This window comes from Lygodium microphyllum, chromosome 21, assembly GCF_053477565.2.
Source record: "Lygodium microphyllum isolate KBCC chromosome 21, Lygodium_microphyllum_v1.1.10, whole genome shotgun sequence".
NCBI lineage: Eukaryota > Viridiplantae > Streptophyta > Polypodiopsida > Schizaeales > Lygodiaceae > Lygodium > Lygodium microphyllum.
Window position 1 is genome coordinate 66486420 of NC_141155.1, and position 19117 is coordinate 66505536.

Genomic DNA, 19117 nt, shown 5'->3' on the forward strand with positions numbered 1-19117 from the left:
TCAGTCTGAGTACATTCGTGTCACATCAGTCTGAGTACATCTGCAATCTTGGTACGTTCACACAGGTCTGCATTCATGTCAGTCTGAGTACATTCATGTCACATCAGTCTGAGTACATCTGCAATCTAAGTACATTCACACAAGACTGCATTCACATCAGTCTGCACAGCACGTCAGGCTTCTGAGCACATTCCGGTCAGTCTGCACAGGACAACAGTCACTCCAGCATAGCTATGACATGCATGCCAGCAGTTCTCTTCATGCCAGGGCAGTTCCATTCCCTTAACGCCAGCAGTTCCCTCATTCCCGTCATTCAACATCAGATTCTCCTGTCATTCCAGTGTCAGATCATTCCCTCAGAGTTCTCCTATCAGATTCTCAAGTGAGAGTCCTTCTGTCAGATCATTCCCGTCAGAGTTCTCATGTTACATTCTCACTTGAGAGAGAGAGAGAGAGAGAGTTCTTACTAGGGATGTGCTGCCATGTCTTCAGTCACTTTGTCTTATACTTGGTAGTCACGTGGCTCCTGGTGGAAATCATGGGTGTGTATGGCATCCAAGAGAGAGAGAGAGTTCTTACTAGGGATGATCTGGCTCCTTTGCATACTTTGATCTCTTCAACAGTTGTGTGACTTACTTTCTATAGGTTGAAATTAAAACAATTATGCATTATTTGGGTGTGTTTGGGAGAGAGAGAGTGAAACCAGCCTTCCTTCTTGGAATGGGTAGTGATAACCTGATTTAAGAGTTAATTACAGCAATAAATAAATGCACATAAAACGAAATACACACTTTACCATAACATTATTGGACAGTAGACTCTCTGTTGGCCCCAAAATTACGCCCCTTGCGGTATTTCTTTAGCTTTCATTCAATTGGAAGGAGTACAACTCGAGATTCTTCAACCTCCTTCTGTTAACCGATTGCTCTTGCTGTTATAAATGACCAGTAAGCCTTTTGGGTCATTTGCCCCTTGATTCACCCAGGACTTCTTCTCCAATTTGACCCTTGGCTGGCCAAATGCTGCCCCAAATCAAGTCGGGATGGGCTGGCTCCTAAAATCCCTTGATAATCCTCAATTATCAGCTGCTGATTTCAATCCCTTGAGCCTTCAATCTCTGGCACGGATCCCAAGGTGGCTGCTAAAGCCTAATTTCTGCTGTAAATTAGGGTTTACTGCAGAAATTACAGATTAGCCCACCAAAAATGGCCGAAATCTCCTCCAAATGGCTAAGAATTACTGAGCATAGGCTGAAGGAGATGAGAGAATGCTATAGAGAGAGAAAATTCTGAGATTTGTTGCGAAGAACTGATCAAAATCAGCTGCTGCCCTGCTGTACCAGCCCCAAACGGATGCACCAACAACAATAGGAGCATCAGAGACTGTGATCTTCAAGAGAAAGTGCATCAACAGCAATTGCCAGCTTCCCAAGGTCAAGAATATGCAATCTCCATCACCAAAATGGTCTCCAATGGCTAGGAAATGGCCCCAAAAGCTGGCAGCCACAGTCCAACACCTCTTCCCAACAGCTCCAAAATGAAAAAACGAGATTTCCCTCTCCCTTTAGTCCTATTTAATCTTTTTCCCACTTGCATGGGAAAGTTTTGCCAAGTGGCAGCTTTCTTAATCCATTTTCAGCAATTTCCAGCCATTTAATTAATTTTCAGAATTAATTATTTCTGAAAATTAATTCAGCCTTTGATCCATGCCCAGAAAATTGACATTGCCCATCCAAAAATTAATTGGCTAGGCCATTTGCAACCCAAAGCGATCCCATGCATAAATTGACCTTTGGATAAGCATTAATCCATTAATTAATGCCTAGTCCCTAGTGTCACCACTGACACTTAATGGTCAATTAATGGTCCTAGGGGCAAACTGACACCAAAATTCACCTAGAATCTAACAAGTGTAACTTGTTACAACTTCTGCCTTTGACATCCATCTTCAACTGTAAAAGAGTAGCTTGCACCTCACACGTGCAACAAATGTGCATTTTTTAATTGCACATTTGATTAATCCTTTAATCAAATGTCAATTAAACACAAGCAAAGCATCAAATTTTCACGTCCTCATGACACACACACACACACACACACACACACACACACACACACACACAGAGAGATTAATGTTTTACGAAAAAAAAAGAGAGAGATTAATGTCTACAAGTGGCCAATGTGGCCTATGAGACAAGGACCAATACATCTGTATCCAATGTCATCTCATCATGATAAAGCTGAAGTGAAATAACATGAAATAAATGTATCCTAATACGAGGCTAATATCTACAAAAATGAAAAATGTCTCTAAAGCTGAAGACTCTGTGTGTGTGTGTGATATTTGGCTATAATGATCCCTCTTTGGGTCTCAGGATCAGCATAGAATCTCCATCCTAAATGGTCCAGGGCCACTCTACTGATGTGTTGAGGGGTAAGTCTCCTGTGTCTTGCAGTGATGGCTCTAATATGACACTGGTATGGGCCTCTTCGTTGTTAGTCAGGTGCTCTAGGTCGTCGCACTTTGTAGAGTGCGATTGCCCTATCCAATGTGATTCTACAGTGTGAATGGTTTGAATAGATGGGGCTGGATCTGCTGAACTAGTGGTATGTGTGGAATCTCATTTGTAAAAGAAGTCTGTCACCACCCTCTACTTGGGTCCCCTTGGGTGGATTGGTCTCCTGTCTTGTAACAATACTATGGAGCACGTTTGAAGCTCTAGGAGCAAAAGTCCTAAGCATCTTTGGTCCTCGTGCTCCATGACCCGGCGGAGAGGACCAAAGCCTTCACGTAAGAGAGAATGATCTCTTCTTGGTATATCATAGTAAATTGTGCATCTGCATGTGTAGTGTTCCTCCATCTTGGGCTCTTGATCACAAAGGTGACATATCCTATCCTTTGCCGTAGTATCTACCCATCTGCTTATCTCTGACTTGAGCTAGTGGGAGGAGGTGTGCATTTGTCCAATAGCAACTTGCATACCATGGAGGAGGTGTGTGTCCATATATTGTGGTCGAACAATGAATCCATTCTCAGAGGGATGTAGAAAATGGTTCTTGAAACGCTCCATCCTCAATCCTAGAGGGACAGGTTGTTGGATCCAAATTCTCCCTGTTTCCACTCGCACAATATTGGCTCTAATGATTGAATTCTAGCTCAAATCAGGTAAGGGGGAGTTTAGGGCAATCCAAGCCATAGTGAAATGGGAGATCTAGTTGATGTCCTGTCCATGTAGGCTTATCCATGTTGTCATTTGCGAGAACCAACAATCTTTCATCCCTTCCTTTGCTAGCTTTTTGGAAGAGGCCAGTGCCAATCTAGAGTATCTATGATGTGGGAGCTCCCATATCCTATGTAGGAATGTCATTGCTCTAAAGAGTGCCTCTACAACCATGGGTGTTGTCCCTAGCTTTGCTTTGATGATAGGGTGTAGTGTGGAGGCCTTAATCTTGATCATATGTGATATCATCCTCGTCAATGGCCTCTCTATGTGATCCCAGCGATCATAATGGTCTCTCTCTAGGCCGGTGTGGTCTAGAGGGGGGTCAATCGTCTATGGTATAGGTTGCAGCTGCATATTTCAGCTCCATGCAGGAGAGTAGGAGTGACTAAGGTATCAAATAGCCATAATTTGGTGTGGGGTTCTTGAAATTGTACATGGGTGCACAGACTCTCAAGGGCCCCAATTGCTACATAGCCTCATGCTAATCGGGCTCTAGCTACTCCCCTCAGTGAAATCTCGAGTTAGAAAGGGTGGCTCCCAAGTATACATATTCCCTTACATGCTCCACTGTATCCCCTCCAAATGTGGACTGATACATAGATTGGGTCACCCATGTTACTGAGGTATCGAATACCATCACTTTGGTTTTCTATGAGGTCTTTGTCCCTGCAAAAAGCATGCAATGCATCTAAGTGGTGCTGCAATCCCTCTGGTGAATCAGAGACAAGTACAATATGATCAGCATAAAGTAGTATCGGTATCAATACTCCCGCTAAGCTAGCTCCAGTCTCTCCTCCCCTATCAATGTATTCAAACACCTTGTCTAAATAATGTGGGTGAGAGTGGGCATCCTTGTTTTACTCCTATGGTGCTGTCAATTCGTTTAGACATCCCTGTAGGTGTGCATATATGGCTTCCCACATTCTCATACAATGCATAGATGTTCCATTGCATACCTTCTGGCACACCAACTTCATGCAGTCTTTGCATGAAACGTGCTCGAGGTACTGTATCGGTTTACAAAGTATCAATAGGTCTTCTTGCCTTGAGCCCTGTCCTTCCCCAACGATCGCTTTGATGATGTCTCAAACCAGCTCATCCTTGTGCTCTTCTATCCTTCTGCTCAGCCCATGCACTAAGTTTATGTTCCAATATGGATCCATATATTTTGGCAAATGTGTGGCCAACCATAATGGTCCTATAGTTGTTAGGGATCAAAGGATCATTGCTTTTAATTAGTGGAACTGTGGTACGGTTTGACCAAATCTCAGGGAATCCCTTGCAAACGGCCCTATTGAACATTTGTGGCAGTATGGGTGCTAGTATGTCACATGCATGTGAGAAGTGCTCTACTACTAGACCGTCCTCATCCTATGATGCACTAAAAGATAATCCGTGATATACTTTGCAGAGAAGCTACGGTGGTGTACGAGAGAGAGAGAGAGAGAGAGAGAGAGAGAGAGAGAGAGAGAGAGATTCATTAAGGTTGACATTCCTTTTTAGGTACAACATCCTGGTGTCGAGGAGTTGATGATGACCGACATTAGAAATCTGAAAGCATTTGATGCTTTTGTGCGACGATTTGATATTAAATTTGACACGTTATCAGTATTGAACGAGCTTGAAGAACAGGTATGTGCAAACCTACTCTAGTACATCCTAATCTATTGAGAAGTGCGTTGATGAGGTTCAAGCTTTGTTTTCAAATCTCATTTCTTGTTGGGATTCATGAAGGGGTCACTCATGTATCCAGATTCCAGGAAAAATTTGATGAGGGTATCTGTAATATTCAATGATCAGTTTATTATACTTGTTTGCAATTTTTGAGTCATCCTTGATACCAGAACCTATTTTTGTGTCATGTTAAAAAAAAAAAAAACTTGAGGGAAGAGACTTCCTGGCAGGAAAAAAAAAGGGGTGGCAGGGGTTTTTGGTTTGTGGAACACATCGTTTCTCTTGTAGCATATTGCCTGACTCTATTAATTAGGCAGCAGTGATATCTCTTGATAATCAAGCAGCACCATCAGAAGGGGTAGGACATAATTTTTCTCACGTTTAATCATAGAAGAATCCTTCAATTTAGGCTAAGTAATAAAATCAGACAGAAGCCATGATTTAGACTCATCAATACATAGTATCAATGGTGGAATACTACTGGTTCATCCTAACATAGTTTTTGATAATCTTAGTTGGGCACCTATCCATATAACACATTTTGTCCTTTATTGAGTTTAACTATATCATTGTCTATCCAAGTTTCTACGCCTTGTTGTTACAAGCATCAATCAGTCCAAACACTTACACAAATGTTGGTGTAAGTTTCTGTCAGCCAGGCTTCATTTTATGAGTTCAATGATGCAAACAACATGCCATGTGGTAGTCCAGCTAGTATATCATCAATCCTGTCTGCTCTCCCATTTGTCTTTCTGCTGTCGTGTACTTTTTAATTTTTATTATGTCAAGACTGTGTGTGTAATGGGCATTTGATGGGTGGATCCAACTCCCTGCCTAATTGTGGATGTTCCCAGATGCATCGCCTCGTCCAAAGTTACAGTGTCTTTGCAAAACTGCCTCTCATCAAGCCAGGCCACATCTGGCACTAGATAAAACTTGAACAGGTACTGAAGCTTATTTCTGTGTGAGTCCTTTTATATCAATGAAAAGCCACCTCCTTTGGAATCAAGTCCTTTTGTATGCCTTTGTCAGCCATGAGTTGGGTCAGCTCATGATTTGGAATGGAAGAAGGAATAGGCCATTGAACTCCACCAAATAACTTTTTAATGAACAGTGAATGCATCTTCCAAAGTGGCCAGCAGATCTAAGTTTTAGGCTACATAACCAACATTTACTCCCTGCAAAAAGACCTCTCTTTACATAGTGTCCTATTAAGAAGTATGCCTTGTCAAACTTCATAGGATATCATTTATGATATGCCCTACAATTTAATTATTCCAGCTAAGGACTTTGGCTAAACCACAACTTTCAAAGGGCATTGTGAACGTATCTATCTATCACAATTTTATCAGATCCATGCCAGCTTAAGACATTGTGAATGAAGACATGAGCTTTTGGAACATTTAACATTTGTCTTGCATGGATTCAACTAATGGTGCTTAGTTAGCCTATGTGTTATGCCCTTGGACATCTAGAATAGGCACTTGCAGCATTAGTTGCTGCCTTGTGTCATAAAATGAATAGGTTTAAATGTGCCCTTAGGCTAGGTTGGTTAAGAAGTTAAATAAATAGGACTTACGGGCTCCTTTGCTATGATCATTGCACTTAAACTCCAGCCAAGCACTTTCGCTGAAGCAGGACTTTCAAATGCAGAGTTAACTTTCTATGTCTACTTGTCCCAATTTAATCACAGCCATGCCATTTGAAGACAATGTGATTGAAGATACAAGCTTCTGGAGCAGTTGCATCTAACTTGCATGGAATCAAGTGTCCATGCTAGCTTAGCATGTGTGTTACATCCTCAAACCTCCAAAATGGGCACTTGCAGCATTAGTTACAGCCTTGGGTCATGAAATGACTTTATATGAACACACCCTTAGGCTAGGTTGGTCAAGGAGTCCTATAAATAAGACTATGTGTCAAGATTGTGGGAGAGAAGGAAGGAGTCTCACTTGTAGCTTTCTTGCTTGCACAATGGGGGAATACACACAAAGGCGGAGGCTGAAAACAGTTTTCCTCTTCTTAGTTGTGTAAGCCAAAAAGAACTCAAGTACATAGAAATAGAAGAACCCTATATATGGGTCAAAAACCAAACTCAACTAACTAAGGTGGCATACTAACTGAGCCACGAACTAGAGTAGATAAGGATAGCTGTCATCTAGCTATTATTCATGGGCGGTGTACCAACCGCATTTGTAATTGACAAGTCGGTGACATAAATGCATAACGGTCACCTTGGCATATCACAAGTGGAGCTCGATATCTCAACACTCCCCCTCGAGCTCAATCCCAATTCCTGCACACCAAGTAGGTCTCTGAACTTGCGCAGCTTCTCTGTGCCCAATGCCTTCGTAAATATGTCAGCTACCTGATCCTCTGTGCTGACATAAACTAGATCAATAAGACCTAGTAAAACCCTCTCCCGCACATAGTGATAATGCACCTCAATGTGCTTTGTTCTAGCATGATAGACTGGGTTATTTGCCAAGTGTATACTACTCATGTTATCACAATAAATGACAACTGGCCCTTCTGTAGGCTGATGCATATCATAAAGTAGCTTATGCAACCAAGCTACCTCACATGCAGCCATTGTTGCACCCCTGTACTCAGCCTCTGTGCTTGACAAGGCAACTGTAGGCTATTTCTTGCTGCTCCAAGTGACTGCAACACTCCCAAAAGAGAACACATATCCACTGGTAGATCGTCTATCAGAAATACTACCAGCCTAATCAGCATCAGTGTATCCATGCAACTGTATCTGAACCCCAGTCTCATAAAGTAGTTCATACTGCAATGTGGACTTCACATACCTGAGTATGATGCGTCTAGCCGCATCCAAATGCGGTTTTCTTGGAGCCTGCATAAACTGACTTACCAATCCAACAGCATAGCTCAAATCTGGCCTGGTAATAGTCATATAAATCAAACTTCCTACTATGCGTCTGTACATAGTAGGGTCTTCCAGAAGCTCACCTGCATCTGCGCTCAGCTTCACATTCTGCTCTAAAGGAACTGAAATAGGCTTACAACCTGTTATCCCATATTTGGACAGCATGTCCAATCCATACTGCCTCTGCAAGAGCCGTATCCCACTTGGTGATCTAATCACCTCAATGTCCAAGAAATAACGCAGTTCTTCCAAATCCTTCATCTCAAACTTCTGCTTCAATAGCATTTTCACATGAAGGATATCTTCATCATTGTCACCTGTCATAATCAAATCATCAACATAAATGACAAGTAGCATAATACCTTTCTCTGTTTTTCTCACATAAAGTGAGAAATCTGCCTTGGAAATCTAAAAGCCAATAGTGACAAGATACTGTCCTATCTTGTTAGACCATGCTCTAGGTGCTTGCTTCAAGCCATACAAGGCTTTCTTCAACCTGCAAACAAACTCAGGATAAACAGCATGCACATAACCTGGTGGCTGCTCCATATAGACCTCTTCTTGCAAATCACCATGCAAGAATGCATTCTTTACATCCATCTGATGTAAAGACCATCCCTTTGATGCAGCCATAGCAATGACTGCTCTTACGGTTGCCATTCTTGCAACCGGACTGAATGTTTCTTCATAATCAATGCCATATGTTTGTGCATACCCCTTGACTACTAATCTTGCCTTGTATCTATTCACAGAACCATCTGCATTGTGTTTCACCTTATAAACCCACTTACAACCAATTGCATGCTTATCTTTAGGCAAAGGTACCAATTCCCATGTAGCATTTGCTTCCAAGGCATCCATTTCTTCATCCATGGCTTTCTCCCATTTTTCTTTTCCCATGGCTTGCTCAAAAGAAGTGGGTTCTGGTTCCTGTATCACTTTGACCATATATGCATAGTGAATGGCTGTAAATCCATCATATTTCAGCCTATCCACAGGATACCTAGCTCTGGTAGACCTGCGCAAAGTAGGTTCACTCCCAGGTGCTCTCAAAACATCCCTGGTCTTCCTTACTCCAGGTGTAACAATAGAAGGAATACCCAACTCATCATCAATGCTCTGTTTTGAGCCACTGGATTCACCATACACATAAGAGTGACCTGCATTCACATCAAACATGGGCTGATCTACCTTCTCTTTTCCTTTTCGTGATACCTGCATACCACTATCTGTATTTCTTTGAGAAGATTCTCTTGATCTCAATTTGCCTGTCCATGGCGAAGAATGTGAATCACTGCTAGAGGACGTTCCAGGTCCACTAATATTTTGTGACTGCTGCTGTGAATTCTGTGCAGCATTACCATTTTGTACATCTACATCATCAATCACATTTACTGGTTTATACCAGCTACTCATCTTATCAAAAACATCTCTGCTCACTGTAAACTTACGAGTAGAAGGGTTATAGCATCTATACCCTTTCTGTTGCAAAGAGTAACCAATAAAGATGCACTTCTCAGCTTTTGGATCCAATTTGGATCTCAACTCATCTGGCACATGAACATAGGCAATGCAACAAAAAATTTTCAAATGAGAAATATCTGGTTTCCTACCAGTATACCTCTTCTCTGGAGTCATCCCATGTATTGCTGCAGTGGGAGTCCTGTTCATTATGTAGACTGCTGTAGCAACTGTCTCAGCCCAATAAAAATCTGGCAGGTCTTTTTCATTGAGCATGGCACGAGATACCTCTCCAATATGCTTGTTTTTCCTTTCTGCAATTCCATTTTGTTGTGGAGTATGACTGCATGAATATTGCTGCTTTATGCCATGCTCCTGCAGAAACCTTGCAAACTCATTTGAGAGGTATTCTCCCTCTCCATCTGACCTTAGGCATTTTATTTGCAGGCCTGTTTCTTTTTCAACCATAGCTTTAAGAGTTTTGAAATGCCCAAAAACTTCACTTTTCTTTTTCATAAAATACACCCAAACTTTTCTGCTATAGTCATCAATAAAAGTGACAAAATAATGACAGCCTCCAAGAGATGCAGCTTTAGTAGTCCACACATCAGAGTAGATTAATTCCAATGGCTTATTACTCTCTTGAACATGTCTAGGAAATGGCTTCCTTGCCTGTTTTCCAAATTGGCAGGCTTCACATACCTTATGCATTTCTGCAATCTTGAATTTAGGCAATCCTGCAACAATATTTTGGGCCTGCATTGATTTAAGTTGCTGTATATTAACATGACCAATGCGTTTATGCCAGATATCAATATCTGCAACTACACCGGTTCCATGTGCAAACATTGCTGCACTCAATTCAGACATGTCTGCATCCAACGTAAACATTCTGCCCTTCTTCTTTCCTTTTGCTATCAAGCGACCTTTATTTTTCATATCCTCAACAAAGCATCCATGAGGATTAAATCTGGCCTGCAAGCCCTGCTTAACCATTTGACCAACAGAAACCAGGTTCTTGGTGATATTCGGGACATGAAATACATCCGACAGGTATTTCTTTTTGCCATCCTGCATAGACAAATGAATTTTTCCAATCTATACAATAGGATGTGCAGTATCATCACCAGTCTCCACAAATCCTGGTTTTTCCATTTTCCTTGCATCCTCCATCCATTCTGTATGACCTGTCATGTGGTTTGATGCACCTGAGTCAACATACCATACATCCTTGCTTTCTTCTGCACTTGTCACAGAATTGTTCATGTGCTGCACCATAAACAAATGCTCATTTCTGTCATTACCCTGTGTACTAGAAGATGCATAATTCCCTTGTTGCAATTTTCCATTCATGATGTCATTCTGCTTTTTATAGCAGTCTTTAGCCATATGACCCATTTACCACAGTAGTAGCATTTAACATTACTGTTTGCATTTTGGCCTCTTTGGCATCCACCACGACCTCTTTGGCTCCCCCTGCCTCTAGAGTTACCACGTCCTCCTCCATAGGACTGGTTTTCTTGAGTTTGCTGCATATTCTGATTTCTACCACGGCCTTCAGATCGGCCTCCTCTACCTCTGCCTCTACCTCTTCTAGCATTTGAGTAGAAGACAGCTTCTTTTGAAGTTCCTCCTGAAGAAGATGCACCACCATTTCTCTGCTCCTCAGAAATTAGAAGAGCAATCAACTCCTCAAAATCAGGAAATCTTTCACGGACGGAAATAGATGTTCGGAACTGTGCATAATCCTTTTCTAGACCATTCAAGGTCACAGAAACTAAATCATCATTTTCCACTGGCGACCCGATGGAAGCAAGTGCATCTGCAATCTTCTTCACCTTCATGTGGTAGTCATTGATGCTCATATTTTCTCTTTGCACATTGTGCAACTCTTGCTTGAGCTGCATTTTCCTGGCTTGCGTATTTGTGCTATACATTTTTTACAAAGTATCCCATGCCTCCTTTGGCGTACTTGCATCTTGAATATGCACAATCATAGAGTCTGAAATGTTGATAGACAGCCAGTACATAACTTTCCTGGCTCTCTCATGCCATGCTTTAAATGTCTGCATTTGCTGTTGATTGGGAACATCAAGAAGAACTGGTTCTTCCTCATTTCCTGCAACGAATTCCCAATATTCTTTTCCCATAAGGAAATTCGTCATTCTAAACTTCCATGCTTGAAAGTTGTTCTTGTCAAGCTTTTCAGTGACAATCTGTGAAAGAGAATCAGACGCCATTACAGAACACTGCAAAAAATTCTATCACTGTAAAGCACACAGCTTCAGCTTCACAAGGGCAAATCTGCAAAACTGACGAAAGTGGTATTGACCACACAATCACTTCCTAGTGACGATTTTGCATCAACAGGCAACAAGGATGATTCTGTAACTTCCAATGTCTTTGCGCACAGGCATACGATGCAATTTCTACAGTAACTTTTCACCGACCTGTAGAACAGTGGTCGCACAACATAAAACTGGGCATTTTCCTGAGTGCGTGCAGAAAACTTCCGCCTCCAAAACAGGACCCGAAATGGCCTCAAATAAAAAAAACAGAGCAACCAAGGGCTAAAGCTCTTTCCGCAGCATATACTGCCCTCTTGCTACACCGCGAAGGGCGTCTTAATCTGAGACAATGCACTCTTGCACTTTCCGGCTGTGCTACCTGCAGAGACTTGCTCCCAAAACAGAAAAATGAAAGCAACACTGGTCCTCTTACCAGAACACCGCGAGCTTGGTTTGCTTTTTTGAGCTCCTTACCACGAACAAGGCTCTGATACCATGTCAAGATTGTGGGAGAAAAGCTTTCTTGCTTGCACAATGGGGGAATACACACAAAGGTGGAGGCTGAAAACAGTTTTCCTCTTCTTAGTTGTGTAAGCCAAAAAGAACTCAAGTACATAGAAATAGAAGAACCCTATATATGGGTCAAAAACCAAACTCAACTAACTAAGGTGGCATACTAACTGAGCCACGAACTAGAGTAGATAAGGATAGCTGTCATCTAGCTATTATTCATGGGCGGTGTACCAACCGCATCTGCAACTGACAAGTCGGTGACATAAATGCATAACGGTCACCCTGGCATATCACGAGTGGAGCTCGATATCTCAACAGTTTGTGCCACCTTTGGTATGATCACCACACTTGGACTCTAGGGACATAAACATATGACAACACATAAGGATCTTGCAGTTTGCGTTTTTGCGTTTCCGCATTTTACTTTTAGGGTTTGCAGCCCTAAAAAGGGGTGGCATCCTAGATTGATTGTGCCTATTTATAGGTCACTCTCTCATTCATTCCTCACGGCTGATTCATTCGGTCCATCACCTCTTCACTCCAGCCTCTCCATTGCCCTCACACCCCTTGAGGAGGACATTGTGTTTCGTGGTTTGTGGTTGTCTTCATCATCTTCCGTGTGCTACGGTACCCTTGTTCCCTTGTATCACATTCGCTCCATGATTCAGATCTTCATCATTCCATTCATCAGAGTTTTTTCTCTCTTCTCTTCTCTTCTCCATGTTTGCCGAGTTCACTCCGTGTTCCTCCCCGCAAACCCTACTATCTCGTTGGTATGTCATCTTCTGACATGGCATTAGAGCTGGATCTGCTCAAATAATAGCAAAGATCCCCACTCTAGTGGCGGCAACGACCGGTGTCGGGTTCGGCATCCACTTCTCTTCTTCTTTCGCTGCATCAAAATCTCGTTTTTGCAAGTTTCAGGTGTTTTTAGCTTGTTGCCCACACCCCTTTCGCGGAGGACATTGCAGTCTCAGTTGTCCCTTGCTGTCATCTACAGTCTGGCGCTTGTTTCTAGCCTTCCACTTGCAGTTTGCAGCTATTTACAGCAGAGCGATTGTTGCTAATCTCTCTCCATTCAAAAAACAATCTCGTTTTTGCAGATTTCAGGTATTTTAGCTTATTGCCCACACCCCGAACGCGGAGAACATCGTTGTCCAAGCTGACCATTGCTGTCTACAACAGTCTGGCGCCTGTTTCCAGCCTACCACATATTGTTCGGAGCTGATTTCAGCATATTGATTGCTGTTATTGGTTTTTCTTGCGTTTTAAGTCTTTCTCTCTCCTCCTTGTTGTCGCTGCTGTTTTTCTCTCCTCAGCGTGTCGCAATAGATTTTCTCTCTCCTATAGTCTGCGTTTTTAGTCTTTCTCTCTCCTTACATGCATTTTTCTATTGCTTGCAATCTCTTACTGTTGGTCGCATCCTCCTCCCACTAGCAGCTCACTTCCAACCCTTTCATTGTCCTCCGTGCCCTTGAGGCGAACATTGCAGTTCATGGTTTGTGGCTGATCTCTTCCTTCTTTAGCAAGGCACACTGGAATCCATGGCTTCTTTACCAATAGATGACCAGACTACTAGGTGCTTCTACTATGGTATCACTAGACATACCACCGATGATTTCTGACTTTGACCTTTGCTCCCTATCCCCTTGGAGTATATGCGTCTTCCACCAGACACTCCTTGTGCCACCTCTCCTTTTTGGGCCACAAAGATCGTTCTGCATCGGCTATCAAAGTACTATGCTCAAGGCAATGAGACTCATCCGATGCGTACTAAGTCCTTACGAGCACATGGAGGATTGATTGGTGCTACAATCTCCTGGAGATCGTCGCAATGCCGGTAGTAGTCTTCTCCCATCTATTTTTGGGTACAATGGTTACCATGGTCCGCGGTTCTGCAGTTCGCTCCATCGAGAGACAGTGATTGTTTGATATCGTCTCCTCATCCGTCCGCTCCTTCGAGAGACAGTGACTATTCAACTCCTTCCTCTTCTTCGGCTTCCCGGTCCACTTTATTGAGAAGAAGCTATTGTTGCCCACTCATTGCTCAGTCTAAGCCCCATCCTTCACCCTCGCTTACTCAAGTTCGATAGGCCACCTCTGGGAGTTCTTCACCACCCTAGATACCTTCTTTAGCACGATCGGTAGCACTTCCTTCACCTTCAGACATTTCAGATCTGTGATCCATAAGTTTTTGGATTCCCTATCTACCTTAGAGGGGGATGATCTTTCTTTGCCCTCCGAGGGGGCATCTACATCTATTGTGACTTCAGAGGGGATTCCTATTCCTCTAGTTTCACAAGGGGTCCCCACCCACCGCTCAGTCCTCCCCACACCTTGGCAGAGGCCTTTTACCTTTTTCTACTCTTGGATGGGGTGGCTTCCTTCCAGCGGTCATCTCACCTATTGATTCCCAGGATCTTGAGGATCTACCTAGATTGGGGCCTTGGAGGTTAAGCTGTGACTTGGTGACGAGGCCTTCATATTCCTTCTTGCATGGATACACGGAGCTAGTGGCTTTTCTCTTGAGGTTGAGTTTCGGGTTCTTCCGTTCACTCTGTCTACTGTTCTTTACTGCAAGTTACCTTTTAGGTGGAAATCTTGGATCTTAGGGATCCTCTACATCTTCTTCCTCCTCTTCTTCTTGCCTTGGTTACTTGGTCAGCATGGAGCCAACTCCCGATGTAACTAGCCTTCCTTCCGTGGATGGGTGGTAAATCCCTAATTATAACTTTATTACAACAGAAAACAATTAATACAAATCTGAAAATATAAATTCACCTACTGATCTTGGACAATGCACACCCGATTGGTCCCAAAATTGGCGCCCCTTTCGGTATTTCTTTAGCTTTATTGAAGAAGAAGTTGATTTACAATGGGATTCTCTCGATTTCCTTCGCAATCCAAACTACTCTTGCTGTTCAAAGTGACCAGCAAGTTTTCAATCTATTTTGCCCCTTGATTCGGGCACTTAATTGGCCTTCACCACTTCATAGACGATGGAAATGCCCCAAATTCAATGGCTGGCTAGTCCTCCACCTGAATTTAGCTGAAATTCACCTTTAGTCTTGTTAAATCCAAGTCTTGGAGCTTCCAATTTGTGGCACGCTTCCCAAGGCTACTGCTAAACCCTAATTTTGTTAGAGATCAGGTCATAGCCTGATCAGGGGCAGCAGGCTGGTGCAGTTGGACTGCCACGTGGCAGTCCGACCTGCAGCAGCCAGTCGGCTGCATTTAATGCAGCCGCCTGGCCATTTCTGGCGCCCTATTTCCCCCGGTTTTTCGGCTATTTATACCCAACATTCTCAGCAGTCTGACACACTTCTCTGCTCGCAGATTACAGACCGGTGACACGCGCAGATTCCGTCTCTGTTCGCAGATTTCAGACAGCAGACAGTGCAGACTGCAGCGGACTTCGAGGTGGACAGCAGGTTGCATCGTCGAGGTGGAGATACGCAGTCCAGCGCACTGCGCCCGTGTATATATCTGCATATCTTTGTATTCAGCATTCTTTATACAGCAGATCTTCATCGTCCACTGTCTCTTTCTCTCTCTTCTCTCTCTGCGTTCTCTCTCTCTCAGTCCTACGCTTCCGCACCGCTGCACTCTGACATGGTATCAGAGCAGTGTTTGAGGGCTGACTGAGCGCAGAAGCAACCTGAAGAGGAGTTTCCATCGTGACACAAATTTGCGTTTTTTGCGTTTAAGGGCAGACAGGAGGGCTGCGCCTTGGAACAAGGCTGAAACGAGTGTGGGCGCACAGGAAAGGAGTACAGGTGGTGGATTTGCTGCTGTTTACTGCTGTTTGACGCAGAGGAAGTTTGAGTTTTCAGCCTACAAGTGCAGGTTTTGCTTTCTTCATCGCCTCCGGCGGGTGAAGAAGGATCAGGACGTAGAAGAGCCTTAGCAGGCTGAGTTTTCCTAGTCAGAGGGGGCTGCTTTTGCGTTTGTGAAGGCATTGCAGGTGAAGATGTCTACAGAGATTGACTTGGAGTTCCAGGCGATTATGGACCGGAAGGTGCCTGTCTTATCGGCTCTTCCCACAGATCAGAAGCTCGACGGCGACAACTACCGCATTTGGCGCGTCATGATGTTGGCCATTCTTGAGTCCTATGATTTGGCGGAGCTGGTACAGGAGGAGATTGACCGGCCCTCGGTAAGAGATGAGTCCAAACTCTCTTCCGATGCTCGTGCAGAGTTGGCCAAGGCCCAGTCTCATTGGGACAAACTGAATGCCAGGATTCGATCCTTTCTCTTTCTATCATGCACTACAGCCGTGATCGCTCACATCGAGCACTTGACGGTGGATCGGGAGATATGGCTGGAGCTTGATCAGATGTACAATCGGATGACCCTAATGAAGCGGGTTTCTTTGGAGGTACAAATGCGGACCTTGTCCGCAAATAAGTCTTCTTCGCTACGGGAGCACATTAACAAGCTAAGGCAGCTACAGATGCAGGTTCAAAATGCGGGAAAGCCGATTTCCTCCGAAAACATGGCAATCACACTATTGTCCCAGTTGCCGCCACGATTCGGTACATTTTACTCTGCCCTTATTGCTTCGGGGCGAGAGTCTACTCTTCGGTGGGAAGAGTTGGTTCCTATGGTCTTGGACCAAGAGGAACAGTTAAAGGGACAGAATGCTTCCAAGTCGGAGGCGCTGACAGGTCAAGCCTCTTAGAAGAAGGGGAAGGACCAAAAGAAGAAGAAGGGGGATAACAAGTCCAAGAAGGACAAGGGCAAAGACTCCACATGCCATATTTGTGGAAAGACTGGCCATTGGAAGAAGGATTGCCCTGACAAAGATACAAAGGACACCAAGAAGAAGGACACCAAGGATTCTGGAGCGGTGGCTGCACCCTCATCAGCTGCATTTCTTCATCTAGCTGTCATTGAGGACGCTTCACCGAATGCTTCTGATGCTGCGATGACGGCTCTCCAGGCTCGAGAGTGGATTGTTGATAGTGGTGCCTCACGGCACATGACTCCTTTATCAGATGGTGTTGCCCAGCTGCGACCCTCGCGTGGGCAGATTCTCATTGGAGACAGCTCTTCAGTATCTATTGCAGGTCAGGGTAAAATGCAGCTTATTCCGGATGGACGAGGTGGTACCTATACCTCAGAGGTTTTGCATGTACCAGGATTAGGGTACCATCTCCTTTCAGTTCATAAGATTTGCTCCCTTGGTCTTCTGGTGGAGTTTGACAGTACTACGGTGCGAGTCCTTGATCGTGGGTCGAGGAAGGTTCTCTCATCCGGATATGAGGAGAACGGCATTTACAAACTGAAGTCTTCCACCGCCCTCTCTACTCTTCTTCTTACCTCTCAGTCACAGTCAGAGTTATGGCATGCTCGGTTTGGTCACCTGAACTATGACTATCTTCGGAGGGCGTAACGTGGACAGCTTGTTCGAGGGTTGCCGGATATAGTGGTGAGCCAACAGCCATGTGTCTCCTGCATACGGGGGAAACAGCATAGGGATGCCATTCCCCACACAGCTTCGCGGTGGTCTACTTCACCGATGGAGCTAGTATCTACGGATCTATGTGGCCCTATGAGGAATGAGTCCCTGCGTGGGAGCTCGTACTTCATGCTGATCGTGGATGACTACAACAGGATGACATGGATCTACTTTTTGGCACTAAAGTCCGAAGCTTTCTCGCACTTCAAGGATTGGCTTCTCTTTGAGGAGAACTGATCAGGCCGGAAGTTGAAGACCTTGCGATCCGACAAGGGAGGTGAATTTGTGTCTAATGAGTTTGCTCGGTTTTGTGCAGATAGAGGAATTCACCAGGAGTTTGCCAATACCAACACTCCTCAAGAAAATGGTATTCTTGAACGGAAGAACCGCAGTGTGATCGAGATGGCGCGCACCATGATGGAGCACCGACAGACCCCTCAGGTTCTGTGGGCCGAGGCTGTGGCTACTGTTGTCCACATCCTTAATCGATCCCCTACTTCGGCCGTGGAAGGGATGACCCCATTTGAGGCTTATTTTGGGACGAAGCCAGATGTTTCTTACTTTCGGGTCTTTGGGTGTGATGTCTATGTTCACATCCCCAAGGCTCATCGTGATAAATTTGAAGCAGCTTCCCGAAAATAGGTATTTGTTGGCTACAGCTCCCAGTCCCAAGGCTACCGACTGTATGATCCTGTCAAGCGGGATGTGTACACTAGCCGTGATGTGCGGTTTGTGGAGATTCCGGCTACTTCAACGGGTGAGGAGCATCCCGTTCTTGGAGATCCAGGGGAGAGTTGGGCTCCTTCGACAGTTCCACTGGAGCCTGTGCCTTTTGATTATGATTCTGTTTCTGACACAAAGTCTACTGTTCCACCGGACACCTCTGACGAGTTACCGCCGGTGGATATTCCAGAGTCTTCTGCTGATGGAGAAAGACGAGGGGAGGTTCGACCTCCTCCCCGCTGGGCTCGTGACACACTCCGTGATTCAGGGATCGAGGGGGTTCCTGAGGAGTAGGGACCGCAGTATGGTCCGCGGCGGTCACGGAGGCACTAGGCACATTCTACGGAGCTTGTTTGCTCCAACTATTGTTTGATGACCCGTGTTATGCAGGATCGAGAGTCCACCTCTGTGAAGGAGGCTTTAAAGTCCGCCCCATGGAAGAAAGCTATGGAAGCCGAGTTGGAGGCTATTGAGAGGAATGACACTTGGTCACTTGTGCCTCGCCCCCCGAAGGAGAAGGTGATTGGAGTCAAGTGGGTCTTCAAGACCAAATACCTAAGCGATGGTACTTTGGATAAGCACAAGGCTCGCCTTATTGCTAAAGGTTTTGCACAGCGCCCCGGGATTGACTGTCATGACACTTTTGCCCCCACAGCTCCTATGGCGACCATTAGAGCTGTTCTTGCTTTGGCTGGCCATAGGAGATGGCCTGTTTATCAGTTGGATGTGAAGTCCGCCTTCCTTAATGGTGATTTGAAGGAGGAGATCTATGTTGAGCAGCCTCCTGGCTTTGGATCTTCAGATGGGAAAGTCTACAGGTTGAAGAAGGCCTTGTATGGCCTCAAGCAGGCTCCGCGTGCATGGAACGAGAAGATTGATTC

At 44.5% G+C, this 19117-nt stretch overlaps 1 protein-coding gene across 6 annotated transcripts in view; it reads left to right on the forward strand.

Annotated features, from left to right (window-relative positions):
- The window catches only part of LOC148018095 (Protein kinase superfamily protein), a 44207-nt gene that overhangs the window by 11467 nt on the left and 13623 nt on the right, over positions 1 to 19117 (forward strand). For all 6 annotated transcript variants that reach the window (XM_087661348.1, XM_087661349.1, XM_087661346.1 and 3 more), the window contains one exon: positions 4727 to 4855. In XM_087661348.1, the coding sequence (XP_087517474.1) occupies positions 4727 to 4855 (129 nt within the window). The remainder of the gene's footprint in view (positions 1 to 4726; positions 4856 to 19117) is intronic.